The 27,325-nt window shown below is 40.9% G+C and overlaps 2 protein-coding genes across 11 annotated transcripts in view; one reads left to right on the forward strand and one right to left on the reverse strand.

Annotated features, from left to right (window-relative positions):
• Nucleotides 1-27,325, forward strand: part of NF1 (neurofibromin 1) — a 234,410-nt gene that overhangs the window by 147,423 nt on the left and 59,662 nt on the right. The gene's annotated exons all lie outside the window — the stretch shown is intronic.
• Nucleotides 20,489-27,325, reverse strand: part of EVI2A (ecotropic viral integration site 2A) — a 56,571-nt gene continuing 49,734 nt past the window's right edge. Inside the window, exons 1-2 of one of the 2 annotated variants that reach the window (XM_083174182.1) lie at nucleotides 25,893-26,010; nucleotides 20,489-21,455 (exon numbers count right to left, since the gene is read on the reverse strand). In XM_083174182.1, the coding sequence (XP_083030308.1) occupies nucleotides 20,679-21,425 (747 nt within the window). In that variant the 5' untranslated portion in view covers nucleotides 21,426-21,455; nucleotides 25,893-26,010 and the 3' untranslated portion in view covers nucleotides 20,489-20,678. Of the gene's footprint in view, nucleotides 21,456-25,892; nucleotides 26,011-27,325 lie in introns of those variants that run through there. The other variant, XM_083174181.1, reaches the window with a different exon arrangement.

Below are 27,325 nucleotides of genomic sequence, written 5' to 3' on the forward strand. Positions count from 1 at the left end.
GAAAAAAAAAGATAAGTTATTTTGTTTTGTTTCTAAACTGTTTTGTAAATGATATTTACATATCTTAAAGCACATATATCATCCATTTGAGTAACGTAATCTTATTTTTGTACCTTTCTAATATATGCATTCTTTTCAATTTTCTGAATGTGGCTTACATAACCTGTAGTCACTTTAAGAAATTGCCTTTTATGTCCACAGGTAAGACATACATAGCTACATTTTAGTACAGATCTTCCTGTCATATTGAGACAGGAAGATTGTCATGTTAAACAATGCTCTGTATAGAACAAAGTTCATACAAGCAGAAACCGCCTTCCCAAAAATAAACCAACAGTACAATAACAATAAAAATACTGCAAAAGGGAACAAGGCTAAAAAGTTAAATTTTGTAACTCACAGATCATTGTGTTGGTTTCATATCACATTTTGTGTGCTACAATATTGCTCTTGGATGCAATGCAATGCCACAAAAATTATTTCATATTAGTTGGTAATTATTATGTTCAGTGTCCGAATGCAGGAATATTGTAAATTTAGCATTTTTTTTTGCTTCTTTTTTTATTTAGAATATGTCTCTATTTAAGTTTTAAATACTGCCACAAAATGCATGTATAACATTGCAAATAACAAGCTCTTGTGTTGTTGTTGTTTGTCATGCAACCTGATGGATTCTGTAGTTAAGTGCTCCTACAATAAAAATAAAAAAACACCTTATTTGGGCTAGTAAGATGGATCCATATCTGTACCATTTTATACATGTGGAAGCAAAGTCCACTTGTTCACAAACAATTTATTTTGCATGAGGCATGATCAAAGTATAAAACAGTAAAGTTTGCACTGGTGTGCCACGACACAGCTTGTTTGGCGGACTGTACACACATTGGCTGGGCGAGGCATAGAAAATCACCTGCATACAAGTGCATGCCATGGGCGTACAGTGAAAGTGAGATATGTGTGTGAAGCAGCTGCAGCCAAAGACTTCTGAGACTGCCTGAGGAGAGCACTCTATGTGAGTGTGGCAGTGAACTGGGACCACTGCTTGATCTTATCTGATCAAAAGGGCACTGCAATGGTACATAATGCATTCTAACGCACTACAAAGTGATATATTGTGAATGTACAGATAAAATATTTCCTTTAAAATGTGTATGGTCTGTCTTTTGTGTGGGGGTGTCTTGTATGGGGGAAGACCGCTTATCTGAAAATTCGGAGTCCAGAGGTAAGTTCCAGATATCTATACAAGTTAGTAGAAGGAATTTGATGGTCATTACTTATATAAGATATTCAGAAGGTGAGCGATTTCGTAAGAAATCTCCAGTTTTTTCTAAAATGGCAATCATTTACACTGCAAAATCAAACTGGTTTTGCAGTGTAAATAATTGCTGCTTTAAAAAAAACTGGAGATTTCTCCCCCAATCTCTCACTTTCTGAATCTCTACTCCTATTAATTTTCACCCAGTGGGTGTTATAAAACACAGACCACAAATGATACATGTGTCCCTGAGACCGCTGCAGAAAAAGTATGCAAATTTTTTCTAGAGCGAGCAATCATGCCTTTTACAACACTTTTGTCCAATAGCAGTTGCAAATGAAGTACATGTTCACATAAAGTTATGAAATGCTAGTCATATTATCCTAGTTGGAGGAACTTTTACATTAGTTAAATGAGTAAATTTACTTACAGGTACTGTAACACAGATCAATTGCAGAACTTCTCTTCCGTCCATACAAGTAAAAATAAAAAGTATTCATCTTTAAAGTTCTAATATGTACAAGCTATATTTAAAAAGGAAGTAGAACTTCGATTCAGGAAGTGTAATAATGTGAGATCTTTTACAACGGTTTCAAGACCTGGGCTTTTGTAATATGTCTTAACTGAAAAAAATGTCCTATAAACTTGCTATAACAGTTTGTTTTTAGACCACAAATAACGTAGTTGTGAATGAAATAATACTGATAACACTTCCAGACAGTATTGATGAACTTAGCAATAGTAATTCTTTATTAGGGTCCATACTGACCAATGCTGTAATTTCAATATAAGAACACTAAGCATCAATGGACAAATTCACTGTCTGCTTTCTTGCTCTCAATCTTCCATGGTTCAATAACCAGTAAAGCTATCCACAGATAAACAGACATTGGTTTGAATGTAAAACACTGGTAGTGCCCTGGATTCTGCCAGAGGCTTAACAAATTAAAATAAAACAGCAGTTAATAGTTGGTGTAAGGGAATGAGCAATGGTTTTTACCCAGGGCGGTCACCATTGCATTACCTTCAGTTGAGCTGCATGATATTCCACTCAAGGGCAGAGCTTCTTAGTCGATGAGGCAGAGCCAAGCTTCATGTGCCGACACTTGAAGGTGGGGAAAAGTATAACATTTTCAGTAGCTCTGTTTCATCAATGGTGGTACCCATCCGGTTCTCCCCCATCGTTTGGAATTCTAATTACAATTGATCATAGACCATCAACTTATTCAAATTATAGGTGGGCGAATGCATCCCTGGTAGAAGGTTTACCATACCACTTGATAGCAAACAAAAATGATTAGGTCTGATTCCGGAAGTATGATATATAGATAGTACATTCCTCAACAAAGCAATGACCTAGTTAGTTTAGTATTCTGTCTGAAAATGCTTTTCTGAAACAAGAGGTAAAAGCGGATATGTAATTGTTGTCCACTCCATAATTTCTATATTCTGGCACAATCCAGATCCTGTTCCTTGTCCAATAAAACATGACACTGATTTATGGTGGATACTCACTACACCGATATGGGCATGTCATTTTCAGCTGTATCCAAGCCATATATTAAACAGTGTGTTTTTATTCCTTCTTGCGCTTTCCTGGGGTTACTAGCGTCAACTTCTGGTTGGCCCTGCTGAATGGTCGAGCAAACGATATCAGACTATATCAACATGGTATGTTAGATCGCCCTGTTGTGCCCTGCATTGTGCTAATGTGTGTTACCATTGCCAATCCACGATCGCCAACTGGATTGGCTGGCTACACATCATTCTGGGTTGATAAACAACCAAATGATGTGTACTACTTATATCAGCAGTGCACACCAGAATGATGTAATGCAGCGGTTCCCAAACTGTGCTCCGGGGATCCCTGGAGTGCCGCAGCGCTGTCACTGGGGTGTCATGGCTGGTGGTGCTAAGGAAGCTGCCTGGGGCAGGGAAGAGACGCTGAGCTACAAAGAGAGCCCCTGCGAGCATACTGCAGCACACTGACCGGGTTATAGGGAGGGTGATTCCAGTGGAGCACAGGCTCCCTGCTAGAGCACTCCCTCTGCCCCCAGTGGTGGATTCAGCAGCAGCATATACCTGACAGCTGGGAAAGATTCTCTGTCTGCCCTGCTGGCTGTCAGGGTCAGGCTGCTGCTGTTGGAGGGGCGGAATGCTGTGCCCTAAACCAACATAAAAAATGGGGCACGGTTAGGGGACAATGGGCGTGGCTTAACGGGCCATGGTGGGCGGGGCGGTACTTGTATACTTTCACAGCTCCCATTGCATGCCATATGTAATGGCATGCGATGCGATTTTTCCGGGTTTTTTATGCATTTGATGTAAAAATCGCATGCCTTGCGATGCTATGCGATGCGATTTTGATCACAAATGCATCAAAATGCATTTAAATTAGTAGCAAACATGTTAAATGCACCCCAAATGTCTTTTTTCACATTGTAACACCCCCACTATCAACGCCATCCCGAAGCGTGGCGAGCCCGCGAGGGGCGGCGGTATGCGTCCTACGACCTTTTCATACCCCCACTATCCACGTCGGTGTGGAGTTTAGAATAGAAAGTGTGGCGAGCGCAGCGAGCCACCGAGCCAGAAGCGTGGCGAGCTGACGCAGATACCTTCACAGGTATCCGTGTCCACTCGCGGGATTCACAGCTATCCATGTCCCCTCGCGGGGCTCGCCACGCTTCGGGCTCGGTGGCTCGCTGCGCTCACCACACTTTCTATTCTCAACTCCACGCCGACGTGGATAGTGGTGGTATGAAAAGGTCGTAGGACGCTTACCGCTGCGCTCGCCGTGCTTCGGGTTGGCGTTCATAGTGGGGGTGGTACAGTAACAAATGCCCTTTGGGGTGCATTTAACATGATTTTAACACATGTCAATGATTTCTGTGCAAAATCGCATCGCATTTTTTCCTATACGATGCTTATCGTGGGAGCCGTGATACTACACAAGTACCGGTGGGGCTTAGTGGAACGTGCAGTGGGATGCAGTTAGGGTTTCTCCCTGCCCATCATGTGTTTTAATGGGCAGGGCAGACTACTCCACTGTCCACTCCAGCATGCAGGGCTGATGCTAATGCATCTTATCAGAGTTGCTGCTGTTTGGAAAGAGGGGACTTTCAGTTATAAGGAGCATGCAGCTGCTACTAGGGTGGCCAAATGTTGGAGCGGTTACACACTCTCCAGCGTCACGCTGATGCTAGGCCACGCCCCTAGGCATTTCGCCACACCGCCCTCTGACAAAGTCCGGTGTGATGAAATGCATAGGGGCGTGGCCTAGCATCAGCGTGACTCTGAAGCTGGAGAGTGTAACCTCTCCAAAGTTTGCTATGTACTTTGTACCATTCCACACTGTGAAACTCTGAGCCGCTGTCTGCGGTACGTGACCTCAACCTTTGTTATATGTCTTTTACTGAATAAAATCGTCTTTAAGTGGTAATGCACCATTGGAGCACCCATCTTCTTTTGCTTAAGAATAATTGACCAGTTGGATTAGGGAGAACTTGAGTTCACAAGTTGAGCTGCCAGCTTGCCATACAAGTGGAGTGCTTTTTAAAGTCTGCATACAGTATGTGTGTAGAAATCAAGAACACCGGATCCTTGTTACAACACAGGACATTTACTACTGGGACTGGTATTTTTTTTTACCTCTTCTAAATAACAATATTATCTTTGTGCACTGTCATTACAAATTTCCAGGTGCCCTCCGGATGCGGTAGATAGTGTAGTTGTATTTCAGTACAATCAAACAGCGGCGTTCAGTGGGTTTTCCAAAAGTTGTGTGTAATATCCAACGTTTCGGGGACTAGCCCCTTTGTCAAGGTGACAAAGGGGCTAGTCCCCGAAACGTTGGATATTACACACAACTTTTTGGAAAACCCACTGAGTGCCGCTGTTTGATTGTACTGAAATACAACTACACAATAAATATATAGAGAGAGAGAGAGAGCGAAAAAGGGGGTTTTCAGGGTGCGCTAAGACCTTTCAATTATTAGGACAGTATAGTTTAAAAAAGGAAAAATTTAATAAACATTTGCTCACAGAGCATAGCAGTATAAACAAAGATCGAATCAATACAATTTACAATGTATAGAATGACGTAATCACAATTTTAGTCAGTAGTAGAAATGCGCACAATAGGCCCAACGCGTTTCGTCGTGAACACGACTTCCTCAGGGGCACAATACAACAGTAGGCAACGATGGTCACACAGTCAATGGTTTAGGGTTTTGGAAACCAACTAGATATAGAAATTTCACGAAAAGGGATGTCCTTAGGTGATTACAACATAATGTCCACCAGCTGTTTACAGATGGATAAACAAATAGAGAAACCATTCAAAGTTATACGGCTATAATGACCACTTTCAATTGTAGATAGATAAGGGGAAATTAGTAGCCCAATGGAAAGATGTGTACTGCTCTGCTCCAAAAGTGAGAGTGCTCTCACCTACTGCTATGCTCTGTGAGCAAATGTTTATTAAATTTTTCCTTTTTTAAACTATACTGTCCTAATAATTGAAAGGTCTTAGCGCACCCTGAAAACCCCCTTTTTCTCCATTTCTATACTGGGTCCTGTCTAACAGGGGACCCCCCCAGGGTTGCTGCTTAGCTAATTCCATTGAGCGCATTGTGTGGCCCTCTTTTTCTCGATAGATATATATATATATATATATATCTAGAGAAATAAAGACGGGCGCTTCATAGTGCATAAATGTCGTTTTTTTTGAAAATTTATTCAGACATATAAAAACATGAAACATAGGAATGGGTAAACGTACCAACGGTGGCGGTTCTTAATCACCGCGGTCAAACAGCTTATGAGTGGTGCATGCAAGCACCCACAGACTGGAGCCGGTTACCTCCGTTCCCGGACATACAGCAAGTGGTGGTGTTCTCCTGTGCTAGGCCACGCCCCTACGCGTTTCGTATCAACTTCGTCAGAGGGCTCTGACGAAGTTGATACGAAACGCGTAGGGGCGTGGCCTAGCACAGGAGAACATCACCACTTGCTGTTTTGCTGTATGTCCGGGAACGGAGGTAACCGGCTCCAGTCTGTGGGTGCTTGCATGCACCACTCATAAGCTGTTTGACCGCGGTGATTAAGAACCGCCACCGTTGGTACGTTTACCCATTCCTATGTTTCATGTTTTTATATGTCTGAATAAATTTTCAAAAAAACGACATTTATGCACTATGAAGCGCCCGTCTTTATTTCTCTAGAAATCTCTTACCTGCTGGATACAGGTTCATTTGCCCCATGAGACGGAGCAGCTGGGACCAATATCCTAAGTGCCTTTACAGACTATCCTAATTGAAGGATTGGACGATTTGTTGGACACTGCAAGGTTTTTCTGGACTTGTTATTACAGCGCATTGTTCTTTTTCTTTTGCATATATATATATATATGTTCATTTTAGCTATGATGTGCAAGCATTTGCCAGGTTCTTAAGAAAACTAGTTGTTCGTGTAGGACTTGCAGTGAAATGGGGTCCCTTGGAGATGGGCTGCAAGCTTAAATGCATTGATCAATTCATGAACTAAAACCCCATTATTTAATTGGTTATTTGAATGTTAAGGAGTTTTAGTTTGTTGTAGTGAGTGCTGGGCTCCCTGTGTTTGTATTTACTGTATTTACAGGCCACTGCACCCCAACCTGGGAAGTGGGTGCAGTTTGCACCCCATTCGTAGGAATGGCGAGTGTGTTGGTACTTCTGTATCTATATGTATGTATATATTTGTGTGTGTGTGTGTGTGTGTATATATATATATATATATATATATATATATATATATATATATATATATATATATATATATATATAGGCAACAAAAGATAAGAAAAAGGTGCGCTCCATAGTGCATTAAAAGAGACAAATTTATTATGGAAAAATAAAATTCCCGGGTACAGCAATATAAAAGCCTCGTACCAAGTATTAAAGCTCTGTGGACTGGCTACCACATGACATGTACATACTATCCAAGGCAAAGCAGCTCACACGATCAGCCCCTCTGGAACTCCCTTTCAGAACGCCGCCAGGCTGGGTTGCCGTGCAGAGGACGGGGGAAGCCACCAGAGTACAGCGTCACAGGAGGTAAGGTGGATGAGCGACGTAAGCCACGCCCTGACGCGTTTCGTCACTAAGACTTCGTCAGAGGGCGTGGCTATTACGTCCGCTCGTTCAGGTTTTATGGTGTGGTCACCAGAAACCTGGGGCCCGTGATTGGACAGCGGGAAGTGAAGCAGGCGCGCGCTAACGCGCGTCTGTATAGTACACATGTGTGACGAGGAACAGGGTTCCCAATAGGCTAAATGAAGAAGGCGCGCCCGTAGGGCAACCAATGGGGAAGCTCAACCAGAACTAAGCTGTGCACGGAGCAATTTTGCCATGGATTTACAATAAAAATCAGACAAAAATATATAAAATGCAAACGTAACATTGAAATTATAAATACAATACAAGTATACATATATAAAGTGCATTCAGTTTTGTATAAAAAATTAGCAGCAATCGAACATCGTTATTCAAACAACACAATATCGTAGAAACATCGTGGCACAACGTCGTGTGTCTAGTTGCGTATTTATCAGATCAATTGAACCAAATCTGTAACGCATAAATATACATATACAGAGAATGTATCATATATGTAAAAAATATATATATATAATCATTAAAAACAACCAATAAATTTGGCTCATAAAAATAGCCCAATTTTTCAATAAATCATGGACTCTACATTAAAAAGGAGCAGCAATTCATAAAAATTCAAAAGAGAACACACAAAATAGGCAGAAAAATTAATTAATAAAGGGTGTTACTTCATAACCTTCGTTTAAACCTGTGGGGGCGAGGGTATTGAGTTTGAGGATCCACATAGTCTCTCTTTTAATTAGGAGTCTATCGTGGTCTCCCCCTCTCTTCCCTTTTGATACAAGTTCAATCCCCTGAAAAGATAAACTACTCGGGTCGCAATTATGTTTCTCTTTAAAGTGTCGGGGAACACTATGATTAAGTACCCCGTGTTTAATGTTCCTCAGATGTTCGAGGATTCTCACTTTCAAGCAGCGTTTAGTTTTACCGATGTAGTTTATCCCACATCCACATGATAACAAATAAACTACATACATGGAATTGCAGTTAATGAATTTTTGAATTTTCAGATCGGTGCCCATGATGTCAGGGCCCTTCTTCATGTGGGCGCAAACCTTACATCCGTTACAAGGAAAGCTTCCCTTTAAAGATAAAAAGGTGTTACTAATGGGTCTCTCAACAACATTTTCAAGCTGACTTTTAGATATAAGAGATTTGAGGGTGTCTGCCTTCTTATATACTATTTTAGGATACTCGGAGATGGCATCTTTTAGTATGGGGTCCATTTTAAGGACATTCCAATGTTTCCTGAGTATACGCTTGATTTCACTTTCATGGGTGTTGTATTTAGTAACAAACAATACATCAGAAGGTCTACCAGTTTGTGCAAGAGGTAAAATATTTTTTGACTTAGTTTGAAGTAAATTATTTCTTTCAAGTCCTCTAGCTCTCTCAAGGGAATTGTGAATAATACTGGTAGGATAACCTCGGTCTTTAAACCTGTTAACATAAACTTCTGATTGTTCCTCAAACCTGGTGATATCTGAACAATTCCTCCGCAAGCGGAGGAATTGAGAGAAAGGGATGTTATCCTTCCAGGCATTGAGGTGGCAGCTAGTATAATCCAAATAACTATTGGCATCCACCGGTTTGAAGAAAGTGGATGTTTCAATCTTTAGATTGTCTGGGAAATTCTCAGTACTGAGCATGACGTCCAAAAATTCAATCTTGTTTTTTTGAAAATTAGACGTGAATCTCAGATTAAAAGAATTAACATTCAATAAACTCACAAACTCATTAAATGAATCAACATCACCTCTCCATATAATGATTATATCGTCTATGTAACGTTTAAACAGGACGATATTCCGTCTCATATCGTTATCAAGAATTGTGGTTTCCCACTCGTCCATGTAAACGTTAGCTAGACTTGGAGCGCAAATCGTCCCCATAGCAGTCCCGCATATCTGCAGGAACCACTGTTCCAAAAACTCAAAATAATTATATTTAAGAACAAATTTTAAGCATTCACATATAAAGTTGTTCTTTGCAGGGGAGATAGAGGAGTCTCTTGACAAAGCTTGTTGTACAGATCGTATACCCTTATCATGAGGGATACACGTGTATAGTGCTTGTACGTCAATAGAAGCAAAACAATAATCATGTTCCCAGACAATAGTGTCCAGTATTTGTAGAAGGTGAGTAGAATCCCTTATATAGGTTTCTATTGTGGGCACATACTTTTTAATAAAACAGTCAACGTATTCAGAGATGCGTGATGTTAAGGACCCAATCCCAGCCACAATGGGCCTTCCAGGTGGGGCCGTAGTGCTCTTATGCACTTTTGGCAAATGGTAAAACGTGGCCAATGAAGGACAGGTGTTATACAGATATCGATATTCATCGATGTTAATAACTTTTTCACTTAAACCAGTTTTTAAAATCTGTTCAAGAACCACAAGGTATTCCTTAGTGGGATCACAGGGTAGTTTAACATAAGAGTTAACATCACATAGCAACTTATATGCTTCATCAACATAGTGGCTGCGGTCCATGATGACGACACCGCCACCTTTGTCCGCGCTCTTTATAACTATGGAACTATCTGTTTTAAGTCCCTTTAAGGCTGATGTTTCCTTAAAATTTAAATTATGACGGCCCCTGATATTGGGATCGATCTTGGCTAGATCTTTTTTAACCAGTTCCGAAAAGAGGTCGATGTAAGGGCCCCTTGACTCAAGGGGGTAGTACGTCGACTTCAATTTTAAACCTGATCCATTTTCAATCTCTGGTATTTTTTCAATGGTAGGTTTTTTTAAAAAATGTCTTTTTAATGTTAATTTACGTGTGAACAAATTTAAATCAATTTGTAGATCAGCCTTATCCGGTCCATGTGCCGGGGCAAAAGACAAACCCTTCTGTAGTACTGAGACTTCTATATTATTGAGGTTTTTTTTGGAGAGATTGAAGATACCAATTTTTTCCAAGGACAGTTTATCTAAACTGTGAGTAAAACCACTGACTAGATTATCATTAACAGGTGTACTAGAAGAGCCTATTGAATGAGACGTTGTTTTGGTTCTCTTCGTATGCCGTCCCTTCCCTCTAGATCCCCTAGTCGTCTTTTTACTCTTACAGGGGTACGATTTGGAGCTGTTAGAGGGGGGTGCTCGACCTGGCCCCGATCTAAAAAAGGCCGACTTTCCTGTGTCGATTGGAGTACCTCAAATCTGTTTTTATGTGTCCAATTTCTGGACTGACCATTATCAAAGACTGGTTCATTCCAGTGTTGTTTAAGATCCCTACTTTTAATAGGTACTTTTTTCCATCTATATGGTGTGTGTTCTCTAAAATGTGGAGGCCTGTATCTTTTAGGTGTTGAGTACACATCATTACTGATGGAAACTCTTCTATTGGCCACAGGTCGAGAATCCCTGTTTTTTCTATTAGTGGGATATACTTTTTTCTCGATTTTTTTGACTGTTTGCCATGTTCTGACCTGGTTATTCTCATAGTCAGTCTTATCTCTGATAAATTTTTTCTGTTTAGTGTCGACTATTTTAGTCTCAACAGCTGACACCTTTTTATCAATCTCTGCTTTTGCTGATGATAAAGCTTCTTTACTATAATTGGCTTCAAGGTTGGGGATTAAATTTGCTAGATTAGACTCTATTTCATTAAATGTTTTTTTCTTTTCAGAAATAATAAGCCGCATTAGCTCAATGGAGCACGCATCCAAAGTGCGGTTCCATTCTCTGATGAAATTTTCATCATCTTTCCCAAACGAGGGAATTTTTACCAACCTTAAACCTCTAGGGATGCGACCACAGCTGACATAGTTGTCGAGACTTTTAATGTCCCACCAAGTTTTTGACTCTTTTATAAGAAGCCGTTCAAGATCTATCAAATCACCGTTACTAATGTCAGCTGTGCTCGCATGACTGGCCACTGTGGCCTGTTCATCAAATATCCTCAGACATTCCTGTGATCTTTTTAAGCTAAGATCACTATTTCTATATATATATAAGAACAAATACACCAATATAGGCAGCTACGGTTTTACCAGGATCCAAACGAACAACGAATTTTCACAGGTGGTGCACCATGCGCCAATTATGGGTATATGCAAAGTCCAGTATAATGAAACCTCCAAACAGTTCACTTGGGGTATTTGATAAAGACAGGAAAGGACCAATCCGTCCCAGCAGCAACCTTTTCCACAACGGAGCCTCTGGGATCCACAGAGGAAATTTTTCTAGGCAACAAAAGATAAGAAAAAGGTGCGCTCCATAGTGCATTAAAAGAGACAAATTTATTATGGAAAAATAAAATTCCCGGGTACAGCAATATAAAAGCCAATATAAAATGGATTTACAATAAAAATCAGACAAAAATATATAAAATGCAAACGTAACATTGAAATTATAAATACAATACAAGTATACATTTTTTATTGTAAATCCATGGCAAAATTGCTCCGTGCACAGCTTAGTTCTGGTTGAGCTTCCCCATTGGTTGCCCTACGGGCGCGCCGCCTTCATTTAGCCTATTGGGAACCCTGTTCCTCGTCACACATGTGTACTATACAGACGCGCGTTAGCGCGCGCCTGCTTCACTTCCCGCTGTCCAATCACGGGCCCCAGGTTTCTGGTGACCACACCATAAAACCTGAACGAGCGGACGTAATAGCCACGCCCTCTGACGAAGTCTTAGTGACGAAACGCGTCAGGGCGTGGCTTACGTCGCTCATCCACCTTACCTCCTGTGACGCTGTACTCTGGTGGCTTCCCCCGTCCTCTGCACGGCAACCCAGCCTGGCGGCGTTCTGAAAGGGAGTTCCAGAGGGGCTGATCGTGTGAGCTGCTTTGCCTTGGATAGTATGTACATGTCATGTGGTAGCCAGTCCACAGAGCTTTAATACTTGGTACGAGGCTTTTATATTGCTGTACCCGGGAATTTTATTTTTCCATAATAAATTTGTCTCTTTTAATGCACTATGGAGCGCACCTTTTTCTTATCTTTTGTTGCCTAGAAAAATTTCCTCTGTGGATCCCAGAGGCTCCGTTGTGGAAAAGGTTGCTGCTGGGACGGATTGGTCCTTTCCTGTCTTTATCAAATACCCCAAGTGAACTGTTTGGAGGTTTCATTATACTGGACTTTGCATATACCCATAATTGGCGCATGGTGCACCACCTGTGAAAATTCGTTGTTCGTTTGGATCCTGGTAAAACCGTAGCTGCCTATATTGGTGTATTTGTTCTTATATATATATAGAAATAGTGATCTTAGCTTAAAAAGATCACAGGAATGTCTGAGGATATTTGATGAACAGGCCACAGTGGCCAGTCATGCGAGCACAGCTGACATTAGTAACGGTGATTTGATAGATCTTGAACGGCTTCTTATAAAAGAGTCAAAAACTTGGTGGGACATTAAAAGTCTCGACAACTATGTCAGCTGTGGTCGCATCCCTAGAGGTTTAAGGTTGGTAAAAATTCCCTCGTTTGGGAAAGATGATGAAAATTTCATCAGAGAATGGAACCGCACTTTGGATGCGTGCTCCATTGAGCTAATGCGGCTTATTATTTCTGAAAAGAAAAAAACATTTAATGAAATAGAGTCTAATCTAGCAAATTTAATCCCCAACCTTGAAGCCAATTATAGTAAAGAAGCTTTATCATCAGCAAAAGCAGAGATTGATAAAAAGGTGTCAGCTGTTGAGACTAAAATAGTCGACACTAAACAGAAAAAATTTATCAGAGATAAGACTGACTATGAGAATAACCAGGTCAGAACATGGCAAACAGTCAAAAAAATCGAGAAAAAAGTATATCCCACTAATAGAAAAAACAGGGATTCTCGACCTGTGGCCAATAGAAGAGTTTCCATCAGTAATGATGTGTACTCAACACCTAAAAGATACAGGCCTCCACATTTTAGAGAACACACACCATATAGATGGAAAAAAGTACCTATTAAAAGTAGGGATCTTAAACAACACTGGAATGAACCAGTCTTTGATAATGGTCAGTCCAGAAATTGGACACATAAAAACAGATTTGAGGTACTCCAATCGACACAGGAAAGTCGGCCTTTTTTAGATCGGGGCCAGGTCGAGCACCCCCCTCTAACAGCTCCAAATCGTACCCCTGTAAGAGTAAAAAGACGACTAGGGGATCTAGAGGAAAGGGACGGCATACGAAGAGAACCAAAACAACGTCTCATTCAATAGGCTCTTCTAGTACACCTGTTAATGATAATCTAGTCAGTGGTTTTACTCACAGTTTAGATAAACTGTCCTTGGAAAAAATTGGTATCTTCAATCTCTCCAAAAAAAACCTCAATAATATAGAAGTCTCAGTACTACAGAAGGGTTTGTCTTTTGCCCCGGCACATGGACCGGATAAGGCTGATCTACAAATTGATTTAAATTTGTTCACACGTAAATTAACATTAAAAAGACATTTTTTAAAAAAACCTACCATTGAAAAAATACCAGAGATTGAAAATGGATCAGGTTTAAAATTGAAGTCGACGTACTACCCCCTTGAGTCAAGGGGCCCTTACATCGACCTCTTTTCGGAACTGGTTAAAAAAGATCTAGCCAAGATCGATCCCAATATCAGGGGCCGTCATAATTTAAATTTTAAGGAAACATCAGCCTTAAAGGGACTTAAAACAGATAGTTCCATAGTTATAAAGAGCGCGGACAAAGGTGGCGGTGTCGTCATCATGGACCGCAGCCACTATGTTGATGAAGCATATAAGTTGCTATGTGATGTTAACTCTTATGTTAAACTACCCTGTGATCCCACTAAGGAATACCTTGTGGTTCTTGAACAGATTTTAAAAACTGGTTTAAGTGAAAAAGTTATTAACATCGATGAATATCGATATCTGTATAACACCTGTCCTTCATTGGCCACGTTTTACCATTTGCCAAAAGTGCATAAGAGCACTACGGCCCCACCTGGAAGGCCCATTGTGGCTGGGATTGGGTCCTTAACATCACGCATCTCTGAATACGTTGACTGTTTTATTAAAAAGTATGTGCCCACAATAGAAACCTATATAAGGGATTCTACTCACCTTCTACAAATACTGGACACTATTGTCTGGGAACATGATTATTGTTTTGCTTCTATTGACGTACAAGCACTATACACGTGTATCCCTCATGATAAGGGTATACGATCTGTACAACAAGCTTTGTCAAGAGACTCCTCTATCTCCCCTGCAAAGAACAACTTTATATGTGAATGCTTAAAATTTGTTCTTAAATATAATTATTTTGAGTTTTTGGAACAGTGGTTCCTGCAGATATGCGGGACTGCTATGGGGACGATTTGCGCTCCAAGTCTAGCTAACGTTTACATGGACGAGTGGGAAACCACAATTCTTGATAACGATATGAGACGGAATATCGTCCTGTTTAAACGTTACATAGACGATATAATCATTATATGGAGAGGTGATGTTGATTCATTTAATGAGTTTGTGAGTTTATTGAATGTTAATTCTTTTAATCTGAGATTCACGTCTAATTTTCAAAAAAACAAGATTGAATTTTTGGACGTCATGCTCAGTACTGAGAATTTCCCAGACAATCTAAAGATTGAAACATCCACTTTCTTCAAACCGGTGGATGCCAATAGTTATTTGGATTATACTAGCTGCCACCTCAATGCCTGGAAGGATAACATCCCTTTCTCTCAATTCCTCCGCTTGCGGAGGATATGTTCAGATATCACCAGGTTTGAGGAACAATCAGAAGTTTATGTTAACAGGTTTAAAGACCGAGGTTATCCTACCAGTATTATTCACAATTCCCTTGAGAGAGCTAGAGGACTTGAAAGAAATAATTTACTTCAAACTAAGTCAAAAAATATTTTACCTCTTGCACAAACTGGTAGACCTTCTGATGTATTGTTTGTTACTAAATACAACACCCATGAAAGTGAAATCAAGCGTATACTCAGGAAACATTGGAATGTCCTTAAAATGGACCCCATACTAAAAGATGCCATCTCCGAGTATCCTAAAATAATATATAAGAAGGCAGACACCCTCAAATCTCTTATATCTAAAAGTCAGCTTGAAAATGTTGTTGAGAGACCCATTAGTAACACCTTTTTATCTTTAAAGGGAAGCTTTCCTTGTAACGGATGTAAGGTTTGCGCCCACATGAAGAAGGGCCCTGACATCATGGGCACCGATCTGAAAATTCAAAAATTCATTAACTGCAATTCCATGTATGTAGTTTATTTGTTATCATGTGGATGTGGGTTAAACTACATCGGTAAAACTAAACGCTGCTTGAAAGTGAGAATCCTCGAACATCTGAGGAACATTAAACACGGGGTACTTAATCATAGTGTTCCCCGACACTTTAAAGAGAAACATAATTGCGACCCGAGTAGTTTATCTTTTCAGGGGATTGAACTTGTATCAAAAGGGAAGAGAGGGGGAGACCACGATAGACTCCTAATTAAAAGAGAGACTATGTGGATCCTCAAACTCAATACCCTCGCCCCCACAGGTTTAAACGAAGGTTATGAAGTAACACCCTTTATTAATTAATTTTTCTGCCTATTTTGTGTGTTCTCTTTCGAATTTTTATGAATTGCTGCTCCTTTTTAATGTAGAGTCCATGATTTATTGAAAAATTGGGCTATTTTTATGAGCCAAATTTATTGGTTGTTTTTAATGATTATATATATATATTTTTTACATATATGATACATTCTCTGTATATGTATATTTATGCGTTACAGATTTGGTTCAATTGATCTGATAAATACGCAACTAGACACACGACGTTGTGCCACGATGTTTCTACGATATTGTGTTGTTTGAATAACGATGTTCGATTGCTGCTAATTTTTTATACAAAACTGAATGCACTTTATATATGTATACTTGTATTGTATTTATAATTTCAATGTTACGTTTGCATTTTATATATTTTTGTCTGATTTTTATTGTAAATCCATGGCAAAATTGCTCCGTGCACAGCTTAGTTCTGGTTGAGCTTCCCCATTGGTTGCCCTACGGGCGCGCCTTCTTCATTTAGCCTATTGGGAACCCTGTTCCTCGTCACACATGTGTACTATACAGACGCGCGTTAGCGCGCGCCTGCTTCACTTCCCGCTGTCCAATCACGGGCCCCAGGTTTCTGGTGACCACACCATAAAACCTGAACGAGCGGACGTAATAGCCACGCCCTCTGACGAAGTCTTAGTGACGAAACGCGTCAGGGCGTGGCTTACGTCGCTCATCCACCTTACCTCCTGTGACGCTGTACTCTGGTGGCTTCCCCCGTCCTCTGCACGGCAACCCAGCCTGGCGGCGTTCTGAAAGGGAGTTCCAGAGGGGCTGATCGTGTGAGCTGCTTTGCCTTGGATAGTATGTACATGTCATGTGGTAGCCAGTCCACAGAGCTTTAATACTTGGTACGAGGCTTTTATATTGCTGTACCCGGGAATTTTATTTTTCCATAATAAATTTGTCTCTTTTAATGCACTATGGAGCGCACCTTTTTCTTATCTTTTGTTGCCTAGAAAAATTTCCTCTGTGGATCCCAGAGGCTCCGTTGTGGAAAAGGTTGCTGCTGGGACGGATTGGTCCTTTCCTGTCTTTATCAAATACCCCAAGTGAACTGTTTGGAGGTTTCATTATACTGGACTTTGCATATACCCATAATTGGCGCATGGTGCACCACCTGTGAAAATATATATATATATATATATCCTTGACAAAAGGTGTGACACACACCTGAAACGATGGCATAAGAATAAACCGCTATTTCTTCTTATGTGAATTGCCATGGAGTGCAGCGCCTTTCCTGCTATAGTTTGTCTGTTTGTGTTGAGTGCCATACAGCCAGCGCTCTATATGGAAGAACAGCGGATGGGATTACCGATGGTCAGAATACCAATGTTGGCAACTCGACAGACTGCTGACAGAGGTCCATTAAGTATACTTACCTTCTCCCTGTCCACCCCTCAGCCCTCCTTTCGTGCAGCCCAACCCTAACCCCACCACAACACAGCCTAAACCCCCGTCACCTAAACCTAACAAATAGATTTGTTTCTTGGATTTATGTGTATTATTTTTGCAAATTAGTATTTCTTTCCTGATCTATGTACTAATTGGGATGTTTCGACCCAACTACTTTATTTTGGCTTTAGGGTGCCTTGAAAAAATTAGGGAGACCCAAAGGGTTCCTTGAACTCAAAGTTTGGGAACCACTGCTCTAGTGCGACTTCTCAGATGGTAGAAGTCGCATGCTATTTCCCTTGAACTCCTGGGCGGCAGGATCTCATGCGATACACCGTATGCAGTCCTTCGCATATGATTATCATATGCAATCTCAGTCATAGCTGTGGAATCTGATAGTCTGGCAGTCATGGCGATCTCCAGCTCCGATTGGTTGCACACGGGGTCACACATTTTATCGGAGGTTAAACACACTTTGACACTGATGCTTCTCAATCAAGTGAAAAGGGCGCAAATCACACTAGTGTATGGGCACCTTAAGTGTTCATGGCAATCCACTCTCCTTCACCAGAAAGAAAGTGCTACAACTGTTACTCAAAGTAAAGTTATTTCATGAATTGGCACCAACTATTCTTTTAACTGGGGACCCCATAGTATCTTGCAGTTGACACCGCCATGTGCCAAAGCGACATCTAAGTATGGGCAGTTTATTTAGCTCTTCCATGAATCTAAACCAGGCATGTCCAACGTTGGCCCTCCACATGTTGTGAAACTACACATCCCAGCATGCTTTGCCACAGTTTTGGTATTAGAGAATGCTAAAACTATTGCAAAGCATGCTGGGATGTGTAGTTTCAAAACATCTGGAGGGCCAACGTTGGACATGCCTGATCTAAACCTTATGCGAGAGTGATAAACTAAGGCCATCCTGACTGCAAGAGATGTAAGGGAAAAAACGCAACCAATGTGGTTATATAATAAAAATTTTTTAAAGGTTTTAGTAGGTGAAGAGACCTTTACTTATTTAAACTAGAGAATTAATCAAAAACTATTGTGGAACTAAATGGAAATGTTGCTGAATTATGTAAGGAGGAACTGGTAATAGCAGAGACTCTAGTTGAAATCATGATTGCTACAGAGCTGAAATAATACCAGAAGGTTTTTTTCAGATTTGTATATTTGGACTTGTGTGCAAATCCTTCTTGAGTAACTCTGTTATCAAGTGTGTCATTAACCATGGACTTAGCTAACGTAATCACCCCTAATGTTGGGACAGCAGGAGACCAGCTCAACGTTCGTAAACGGGTGGTCTTAGTGAATTGCACCTAAGGATAAGATGATTTGGTTACAGTGGACCAAATCAAGGTAATCTTTGTAGTGATGTTTAAGAGCAGCGATAGACCTATTTGTGGCATTTGTATGTTCTCCTTGTGCTTTGTCAGAGACAGAGGCGACTTAAGTTGTGTGCACACAAGGCAATTCAACTAGGTGTTACTAGATCAGTGGTTCCCAACCTGGGGTACTAGTACCCCTGGGGGTACTTTGCAGACCAGTTGGGGGTACTTGTAAATAATATTGGTAATGTCGGAAGAAGAAGTCTCCTGATGGCAGAAGTCTCCCATTGCCATGGAGATGAACCATGTTGCGTCCCTTCTGGTTCCATCTGCAGCATCATTAGTGAACTCAGACATCAGCGATCTTCTGATCCACGCTGACATGGGTGGAGGAAGCAGCAGCATTAATCCTACAGACGTTAGTGGTACCTCCAGAGACAGTTCACGGCCATACACAGAGGGACACAATTCCTGACTGCATACCTTTTTCTCTACTCCTTAATATAAGGACACACATAACACTCACTTCCACTTCACTCTTAAGTACTGTACATATTTCAAATTGAAAGGAGGGGGTACTAAAAAATGAAAAGCCTAATCAAGGGGTACAGGATAGATAAAAGGTTGGGAACCACTGGACTAGATCATCAAAATTGATTAGAATTTTAGCCAAAATCGCTCCGTGTGTACACAGTGGGCGATACCGATGCACAGCTCCGTAGGGTCGCTATCAACTGGTCAAATAGACTGTGCAGGCAAGCTACTTTTCTCTAATCCACTTTTCAGTGTACAGTATATAGTCGCGGCTGGGGGAAGGCAGGATGTATTTAGCCGTCTTAGTCATAGGGACTCAGCTTAGAGAATATTGCCGAGTCCTGTGTGTTCACCCCGCCTGTTTTTTTTTTTTTTAACTGGAAGCTGACAGGTGCTTTTTCATCCAGAGATAGTTGTAAACATTTTTTTTTATTATTATTGTACATATATTATATCTTTTTTTTTTTGTTATATATATATATATATATATATATAATTAGGCCCTCACACGTAATTGTGTGATGACCCAGTTGGGGCTGAGGCACATGCGCATCAACCTTAACATGCACGGTGTACATTTAATCTCCCAATTCCCTCGCCGTGCATGTTAGGTGATGCTAGTAATAATTGGTCTGGAATATAGATATATATATATATATAGATAGATAGATAGATAGAGATAGGGTAGGGGGTCCGGCAGCTCGACTTATAAAGTTCCTCGGCGGGTGCCTGCTCACAGCTGAGTACCAGCTAAATAGACAGTTTCTGGGATAGATGCAGCACTCCAGCCTTACAAAGATATTGTGCTTTAATGGCTGTTTGTATGCTGTGACCCATTAAAGCACAATATCTTTGTAAGGCTGGAGTGCTGCATCTATCCCAGAAACTGTTATATATATATATATATATATATATATATATATATATATATATATATATATATATATATATATATATATATACCTGATGCTCTTGAACTGGCTCAGGCAGTATACTGTAGCACAGAAGTAGCAAAATACCACTCAATCTGTGCAGTCAACTATGACCTTAACCTCAAAGGAATTCATTTGAAATATATACATTGACAGGTGAAGCACAAGGAAACTAAGTGGGTGCTGCATCAGAGAGTATTTACACGCATACAAGTGTTTCTTATCAAATGAATCAGTGGAAAAATGGCACCATTAATACTTTGGTCTATGACACAGATTTATCAAAGCTTAGAGAGAGAGAAAGTACTAACCAATGAGCAATTGCCATTTTTTTCGAACAGTCTACAAAGTACTGATTGGTTAGAACTTTCTCTCCAAGCTTTTATAAATCTGGACCTTTATAAGAATAATTATGACACAAGGAAGTTTAAATTATATTGTATACAACATGTATTTTTTTTTTGGTGGGGAGGGCAAGTGTGTTAATCATTTAATTTGCTAAAGTTAGTATCAACATAAAAAAATATTACACTTCAACTGTGGATATTGCTGTAAAGATTTCATCGTTCACAGAGTCTGTGGTTTTGTCCTCCAAAGTAGTCTCTACTGATTTTTCTAGTGCTAGAGTAGCCATGAGCTTGTGTTTCTCATTGTCATAGGTGTTACTTGCATCCCCCAATGCAATCTCATCCATGGTTTCATTGGCTGTCTGAGCTGTTCTTTGCCAAGTTTCCATTCCAGTTGGCCACAGAAGACTGGAAGCACTTAGAAAGTCTCCATTGCTTCTTGCCTGACGCTTTGTTTGAGTGAGTTTCTTTTTAAGGCTGGATACTTTATTTGCCAGTGCCACAGAGCATATGATTAACACTGCACAAATCAGTACTAACAGCGCTATTATAATGATGCAGATCATTATTCCAGTCTTATATTTCTCCTCTTTCCAAGTACATCTTGTGTTGGAAATATTTGTGGTATGGGTTTTGTCACTTTTTTCTGTTCCAGTGATTAATGTTGGAGCTATATTTGTGGCGTTTGTCCTCCGTGTGCTTTCAGTTGTATTGGATGCCTTCTTTATAAGCAGATTTTTATTTTTTATTTCATTTATATATTTTTTATCCCCAAATGAATAGCTTGGAACATCAGAAGCGTTTTTCATATATGTTGAAATTGTCTCCCTTTTGAGACCCTCAGAAGTCGTCTGGTTTACGTCTGCATTGCAATTGATTGCAACAAACGCTATCACAAGATGTAACGAAAACTGCATTGTCTTCATGTCAGTATATCGGCAGTTGTAGATTATCTGCTGAATACAGATAACATAGTTATTGTCAGCCATAAAAAATAATGTTACTGTCATATACATACTTCATAAAGATTCCACCATTTCGAATAGAGTTTTGCCAAATAGGAGTTATAATTCAGCTTTTGTTTAATTTAGAAAATATAGCCTGTATACAACGCTTTACATAGAAACATACAATTTCATGGCAGAGGGGAACCACTTGGCCTATCTAGTCTGCCCATGTACACACACACACACACACACACACACACACAAGCTTACATACTAGGGTTCATTTTTTGTTCTTTAAATTTATCTTTGGTTAGAAGGCATACACATGGGGCGATTTTTAAGCCCCATTAAGTGATCTGGCTGGATTGCTTAGAAATTAAGTGTGTACACCCAATGGCGATGCGTGGTCCCATGTGTCGCCCACAGGGATAGACAGTGCATACACTGTCTAATTTGCTTAGGTCGCAGTGTTTTACCTATAAGCAAAACAGTGCTCAGCACCAGGGGCGGAACTACCGAGTTCTTCGGGCCCGCTGCCATCTGCACCGCATCCCGCCGTCTCCGTGTTTTTTTTTTACTTAAATTTCATCTCTATTAATGCGGGCCGGATGGGATGTTGCGCGGTGGCAAGGGGGTATGGACCGATCGGATCTCTGCTGTGGATCCGATCCGCTGCCCTGGTGCCCCCAGTGACAGCCGTCACAGGCGCTGGCGCCGTAGATTCAGTGCGGGCTGTGACGGCTGTTTGTGCAGGCTGCGACGGATGCTCACAGGAGACCACAGCCCGTCCCGCCGCAGAGGTCACGGAGGTATACTGTAACTGTGCTGCTGTTCGGGTATGTGCCACTGCCATGTGATGTTGAGACTAGCTGGGGTATGGATGATTGGAGGTATGTTAAGGAGTGAAAAAAAAGGGGTATTGTAATTTAAGGTGAGTGTATGGATGTGTGCTGAAATGAGGAGCGCTGTGCTGATGGCTGTGGTAGGATGGGGGTGCAGTGCTGCGATCAGGGTGGCTTCTGTGAAGGGAAAGGTATGCTGTGGTGAGAGACTTGTACTAGAATGGGAGATGGGTGCTGTGTTGTGAAGGGAAATGGGTGCTGTGATGCAAGAGGGGTGCTCTGCTGTAATGGGTGAGAAGTGCTGTGATGGGATGGGGTAATGTGCCGTGAGAGTTGCTATGCTGAGAGAGGAATAAAAAGGGTGGACAGTAGACCTATCAAACAAAAGAGAGCTGGGTGCTGGGGGGAGCAGCGTATGGGCACTCACAACCCACCTCCATGGCTCTGTGCGGTGTGCACTCAGCTCCTTGGTTGCTGAGGTACTCAAATAAGTGCTGAAGGACATTTGAAATATGGCTCCTGCGGTGTGCAACAATGTGTAATGGGCACTACATTGTGCGGCGTAATGTGTAATGAGTACTGTAGTCTGTGACTATGTGTAATGGGCATTATGATATTGGGGGGAGGCGGGGGCCCGAAGCATATTTTTGCACCTGGGCCCACAACTCACTAGTTCCGCCTCTGCTCAGCACAGATCATTTACCACACATTGCAGGTGCATCGCATGTGTGCAGCGATGTGTGCTGAGCGATCTGTGCTTAGGCACTCGCCCAACACTGGGCACCTTTTGCCCCTGTGTACGGGGCTTTAGCATTGCCACAAAGCAACAGAACCATGGTCATCAGGGTTTCATCTATCTGCAGAGTTTGTGTGTCCCCTTTAAGGTTTTTTTATGTGTTTTTAAATTCAGTTTTTTCTGTTGCCTAAGGTATGCATAAAACATTTTACCTGTAAAAAAAAAAAAGAAAAGAGAAGGCTTAACATGATAGAGTATGCTTGTGAGCAGGGCCCTTCTACCTCTGTCGGTGTGTTACTACCCAGTTTCTTTCCTCACTGTTTCCTATTGTAGCGCACAACGGAATACAAATAATCAATAAATTATAAGTATGCTAGTTACAGGAAATAATGTGTTCCTTAATCAAAATACATTAGTAGGCCCATGAGAATAACCTTACAGGCAAACAAAACACATACAAGTATTACACGGATATTGGAGGGTCACCCTCAACCATTCCCAGAGTATACCAAGTGTTACACAGGGGATTTCAGTTTCTTGTACCACCTTTACCATGCCATGCGAAAGAAGTTTTGTTTTAAAGAGGGATAAAGTAGGGGATACTGGATGGATTCACACCTGTAACAGCAAAACTGACCACTAGTAGTAGTTGTCTGCCACCGTTTGAAAATGGAAAAACTCTTGGAAGAATGCCTTACAGAGCCCATTCAGAGGTTATAACCTAGTTTAGTGGTTCCCAACCTGGGGTGCTCGAAAATAATATTGGTAATGGTAGAAGTAATAGTCTCCCGATGGTGGAAGAATGGGGTGCGGTCATTTGGTTTACAGCATTATGGTATACAGTCATTATGTCGACATGGGTCTAGGTCGACATGGTTCTGGGTCATTAGTTCGGCCGTGTATTGGTCGGCAGTGTTTTTCACTGTTTTTTGAGCCGACATGTGCCGACAGGCGCTATTTCATGCCCTACCATCCACTACGGAGTGGTGGGAGAATAAAATAGTGTGCCGAGCCCGACGCATTGCGAGCGGATGCGGTGCACTTTAAACTGTGCCCATGTGACTGTGTTGACATTCAGGTAAAAAAACTGTGAAAAACCCCATGTCGACCTTTTCACTGTCGACCTAGACATTGTCGAACAAACGATCTGTCGAACTAATGACCTTTCAACCTTTTCCCATGTCGACCTAATGACTGTCGACCATCATGTTGTATGTAGACCATATGATCCCAACCCGGAAGAATTGCCATGGAGACAAACCATGTTGCATCACTTCTCTGGCTGCCCTCAGACAAGGCTCACTTCCACTCCACTCGTAAGAACTGTGGATATTTCAAACTGAGAGAATGGGATCTCATAAAGGAAAAACTTAAGGGGTACAGGAGAGAGAAAAGATTAGGAATCACTGACCTTAGTTAACCTCTCAGGAATAGTTGAGCACTTGCAACCAAAATCTACAAATTAACGGACAGTACCTGCGATTTGCCATATTTGAAACAGGGGTGATTAAAGCCCTGTTAAGAATCTCCTATGTGGGGACAAATAAGGTCTGTGTAGATTTTGTTTTTAGTGCTGGTAGTATCTGTATGTAACTGTCAGTTACTTCCTTCTGCACACATGCAGCTTTTCTATGGGAGGGGGCAATAGTATGAGAATGAAATAAGGAGGGACACAATGGCTGATTTTCTTTAGCACAAAGTGTTTAAGATACTACTTGTGTATGGTGGGCAAAGATATGGCTGTACTGATAGTGGAGGCATACTGACTGCTGTAAAGTGAAGGTGAGATGACGGTCTTCCGTTCAGTGAAGTGAATAGACCTAGCCTAATAATTGAATAATGTTTTATGTATATTACACATTTCCCATGAGCCATATAAAGTGTTCAGCATAATATCCCCTTCTGTACATGATATGCATCTTCCCTAAGTAGTTTTTGCTCCTAATATTTTACTCCTCTAAGAAATTCTCAGTTGCTATGTCTCCTATATACTGCTACATTTTACAATCTTTAGTTACTTTCCTTTTTCTTGTGTGTGTGTGCAGCTTTTATATAAGCAGCTCAATCTCATTATTTGCAGATTGCATAAAGTGCAGATGTGTCTGTAATTACACAGCCAGATTTGAAGTTGCAGTTTTTATTTTTTTGAAGGTGCCCATACACGGTGCGACAGGGCAGTGCGATGAGATGCGCGCTCCCGTGCACATCCCATCGTGCAGCTCGTGCTTTTAGTACTAGATTGCATCATATCTAGTACAAAGAGCTCGTTTGTACTAGATACCGTGCAATCTAGTACTAATGGTGCGTACACACAGGGGCGATTTTGTGCAAAATCGCCAGAAATATGGTCGCTGAGCGACCATATTGCCCGCAATGGGAGTGTGCACTGGCGATATATCGCCCGGTGCGCACTCCCGTTTTTGCCCCTGTGGTGATCGCTGGTCGCAGGAACATGCTCCTTCATCTCTGGTCGCTGATGTAAAGTAGAAACTGAGCAATATATTGCTCAGCCATATATTGCTCAGCAATATATGGCTGAGCAGTATATCTCCCCCGTGTGTACACAGCATAAGAGCATGGAATTCATCGCACCGTGTAAATGACAGTATCATTGGCCCATTTGGTCCTCAATGTGTCTTTAGTGTGATCAGTTGTCCTCTGAAACGGTCACCCTTGCTGATGTCCCAATCTCCCTTTTGAAACTTGTCTGACCTTTTTTGCATTAGATTATAATGTCTGCACCTTTGGCTACCTTAACATGTCTCTGTATGAGTGTTCACTCCCTTCAGCCCTGCATAGTACTCTTGCAACACACAACTCAGTGACTGGAACATTAACAAGAATTGTTTAAATGTGGCTCTCACTTACCTTTAAGTTCTTTTTTAAATCATATTACTGTAAGTCTTCTGATTAGATCCGTTTTGCTTGGGTGAGGTGCCTTTCTTAAGTTAGTAATCTTTGTATTCTGAAAAAGTAAGATCTTCAGTTTCCTTAACACAAAACCACAAAGATGACAGATTTCCTGTTTTGCTTTTGCTCATGCTCTATTTTACATTAAAAAAAAAGAGAAAGAACCTATCCCCTTTGCTGTGGCTTATTTTTATTGGTCATGTGGATGGTGCAATCTTGAAGATAAAGTCTGAGTAAAGTTCTACAACTGTTTTATCCTTATGCAGCTAGCAGAGGGGATTAGGTCATTGTAGGGAGTGTTTGTGCTCTCTTAAATCAATAACTGGTAGACATAGGTAAATAAAACTTGTACTAACAGACAGGCAGGATCTTTATAGAGATGGCATTCTTGCTGTGTTGCTCAAGGAGACAAATTCTGGATGGTATTTGAAAGATTTACTTGAAAGCAGTTGTACTGGTAGATATAAGCATTTACCTGTTGTCTCATTACTTTGTGGCCATGTGCTACCGAACAGATCCTATATAATATGCATGCACATGGAGCGACTTCACCACTAGGTTAAGCGATGTAGGTTAGCACACATCGCTGGCACACTTGCAGTGCACCAGCGATGTGTGCGGACCAGTGTTCTCTGGTGAGAACACTAGCGACCTAATTAGATTTATAATTCCTGCAGTATTAATCTAGTCAGGCAATGGCGACCGGGCATGGCCTTGATTGGGGGCATACACTTAATTCTTAACTGATCTAGTCAGATTGCTTAGAAATAGCCCTCAAATCACCCACTGTGTATGCCCCATAATGCTGATACTCCCTTCTACTGGGGGTGGGGTTCAGGTGTTATGCAAACTGGCGGCCACAAGATGGCGTCACCGGAGCAATTAAAGTGGTGTTCTGTTTGGTCGCACACAGCCGCCAACACAGACATTACTGCTATATTTTGTAATTTTTTCCAGGTTGGTAACTAGTGATTATCGATCTATAACATATTACATTTGAATAATGTCCATATGATGTGTGTATTTTGGCAATAGTTGAGCCATGGTTACAGTTTTTTAATGTTGTAGATTTTTATTTTTTCCATACAATTGATTTATTTTTTTCAATCTTTGAGAATGTTTTCTATTGCCACAGGTTAATAAGTCATTTTACAATGGTACATTTACATTTTTACATATGTGTTTTAATTTTTTATGAATCAATGTCCAAATAAAGGCAAGTCAGATAGCTATGGTTTAATATCTGAGCTAAAGCTGCTGTGGTTGATTTAGTTTTATATTTGATTTCAGGAGAAAAATCCACTATAGCAAGTTTTCCCAAACTCTGTCCTCAAGGTAGCCTGACAGTCCAGGTTCTGAAGCTATCCATATTAGTTTACAGATGGTATCAT

This window comes from Crinia signifera, chromosome 2, assembly GCF_055691185.1.
Source record: "Crinia signifera chromosome 2, ASM5569118v1, whole genome shotgun sequence".
NCBI classification, from domain to species: Eukaryota; Metazoa; Chordata; class Amphibia; order Anura; family Myobatrachidae; genus Crinia; species Crinia signifera.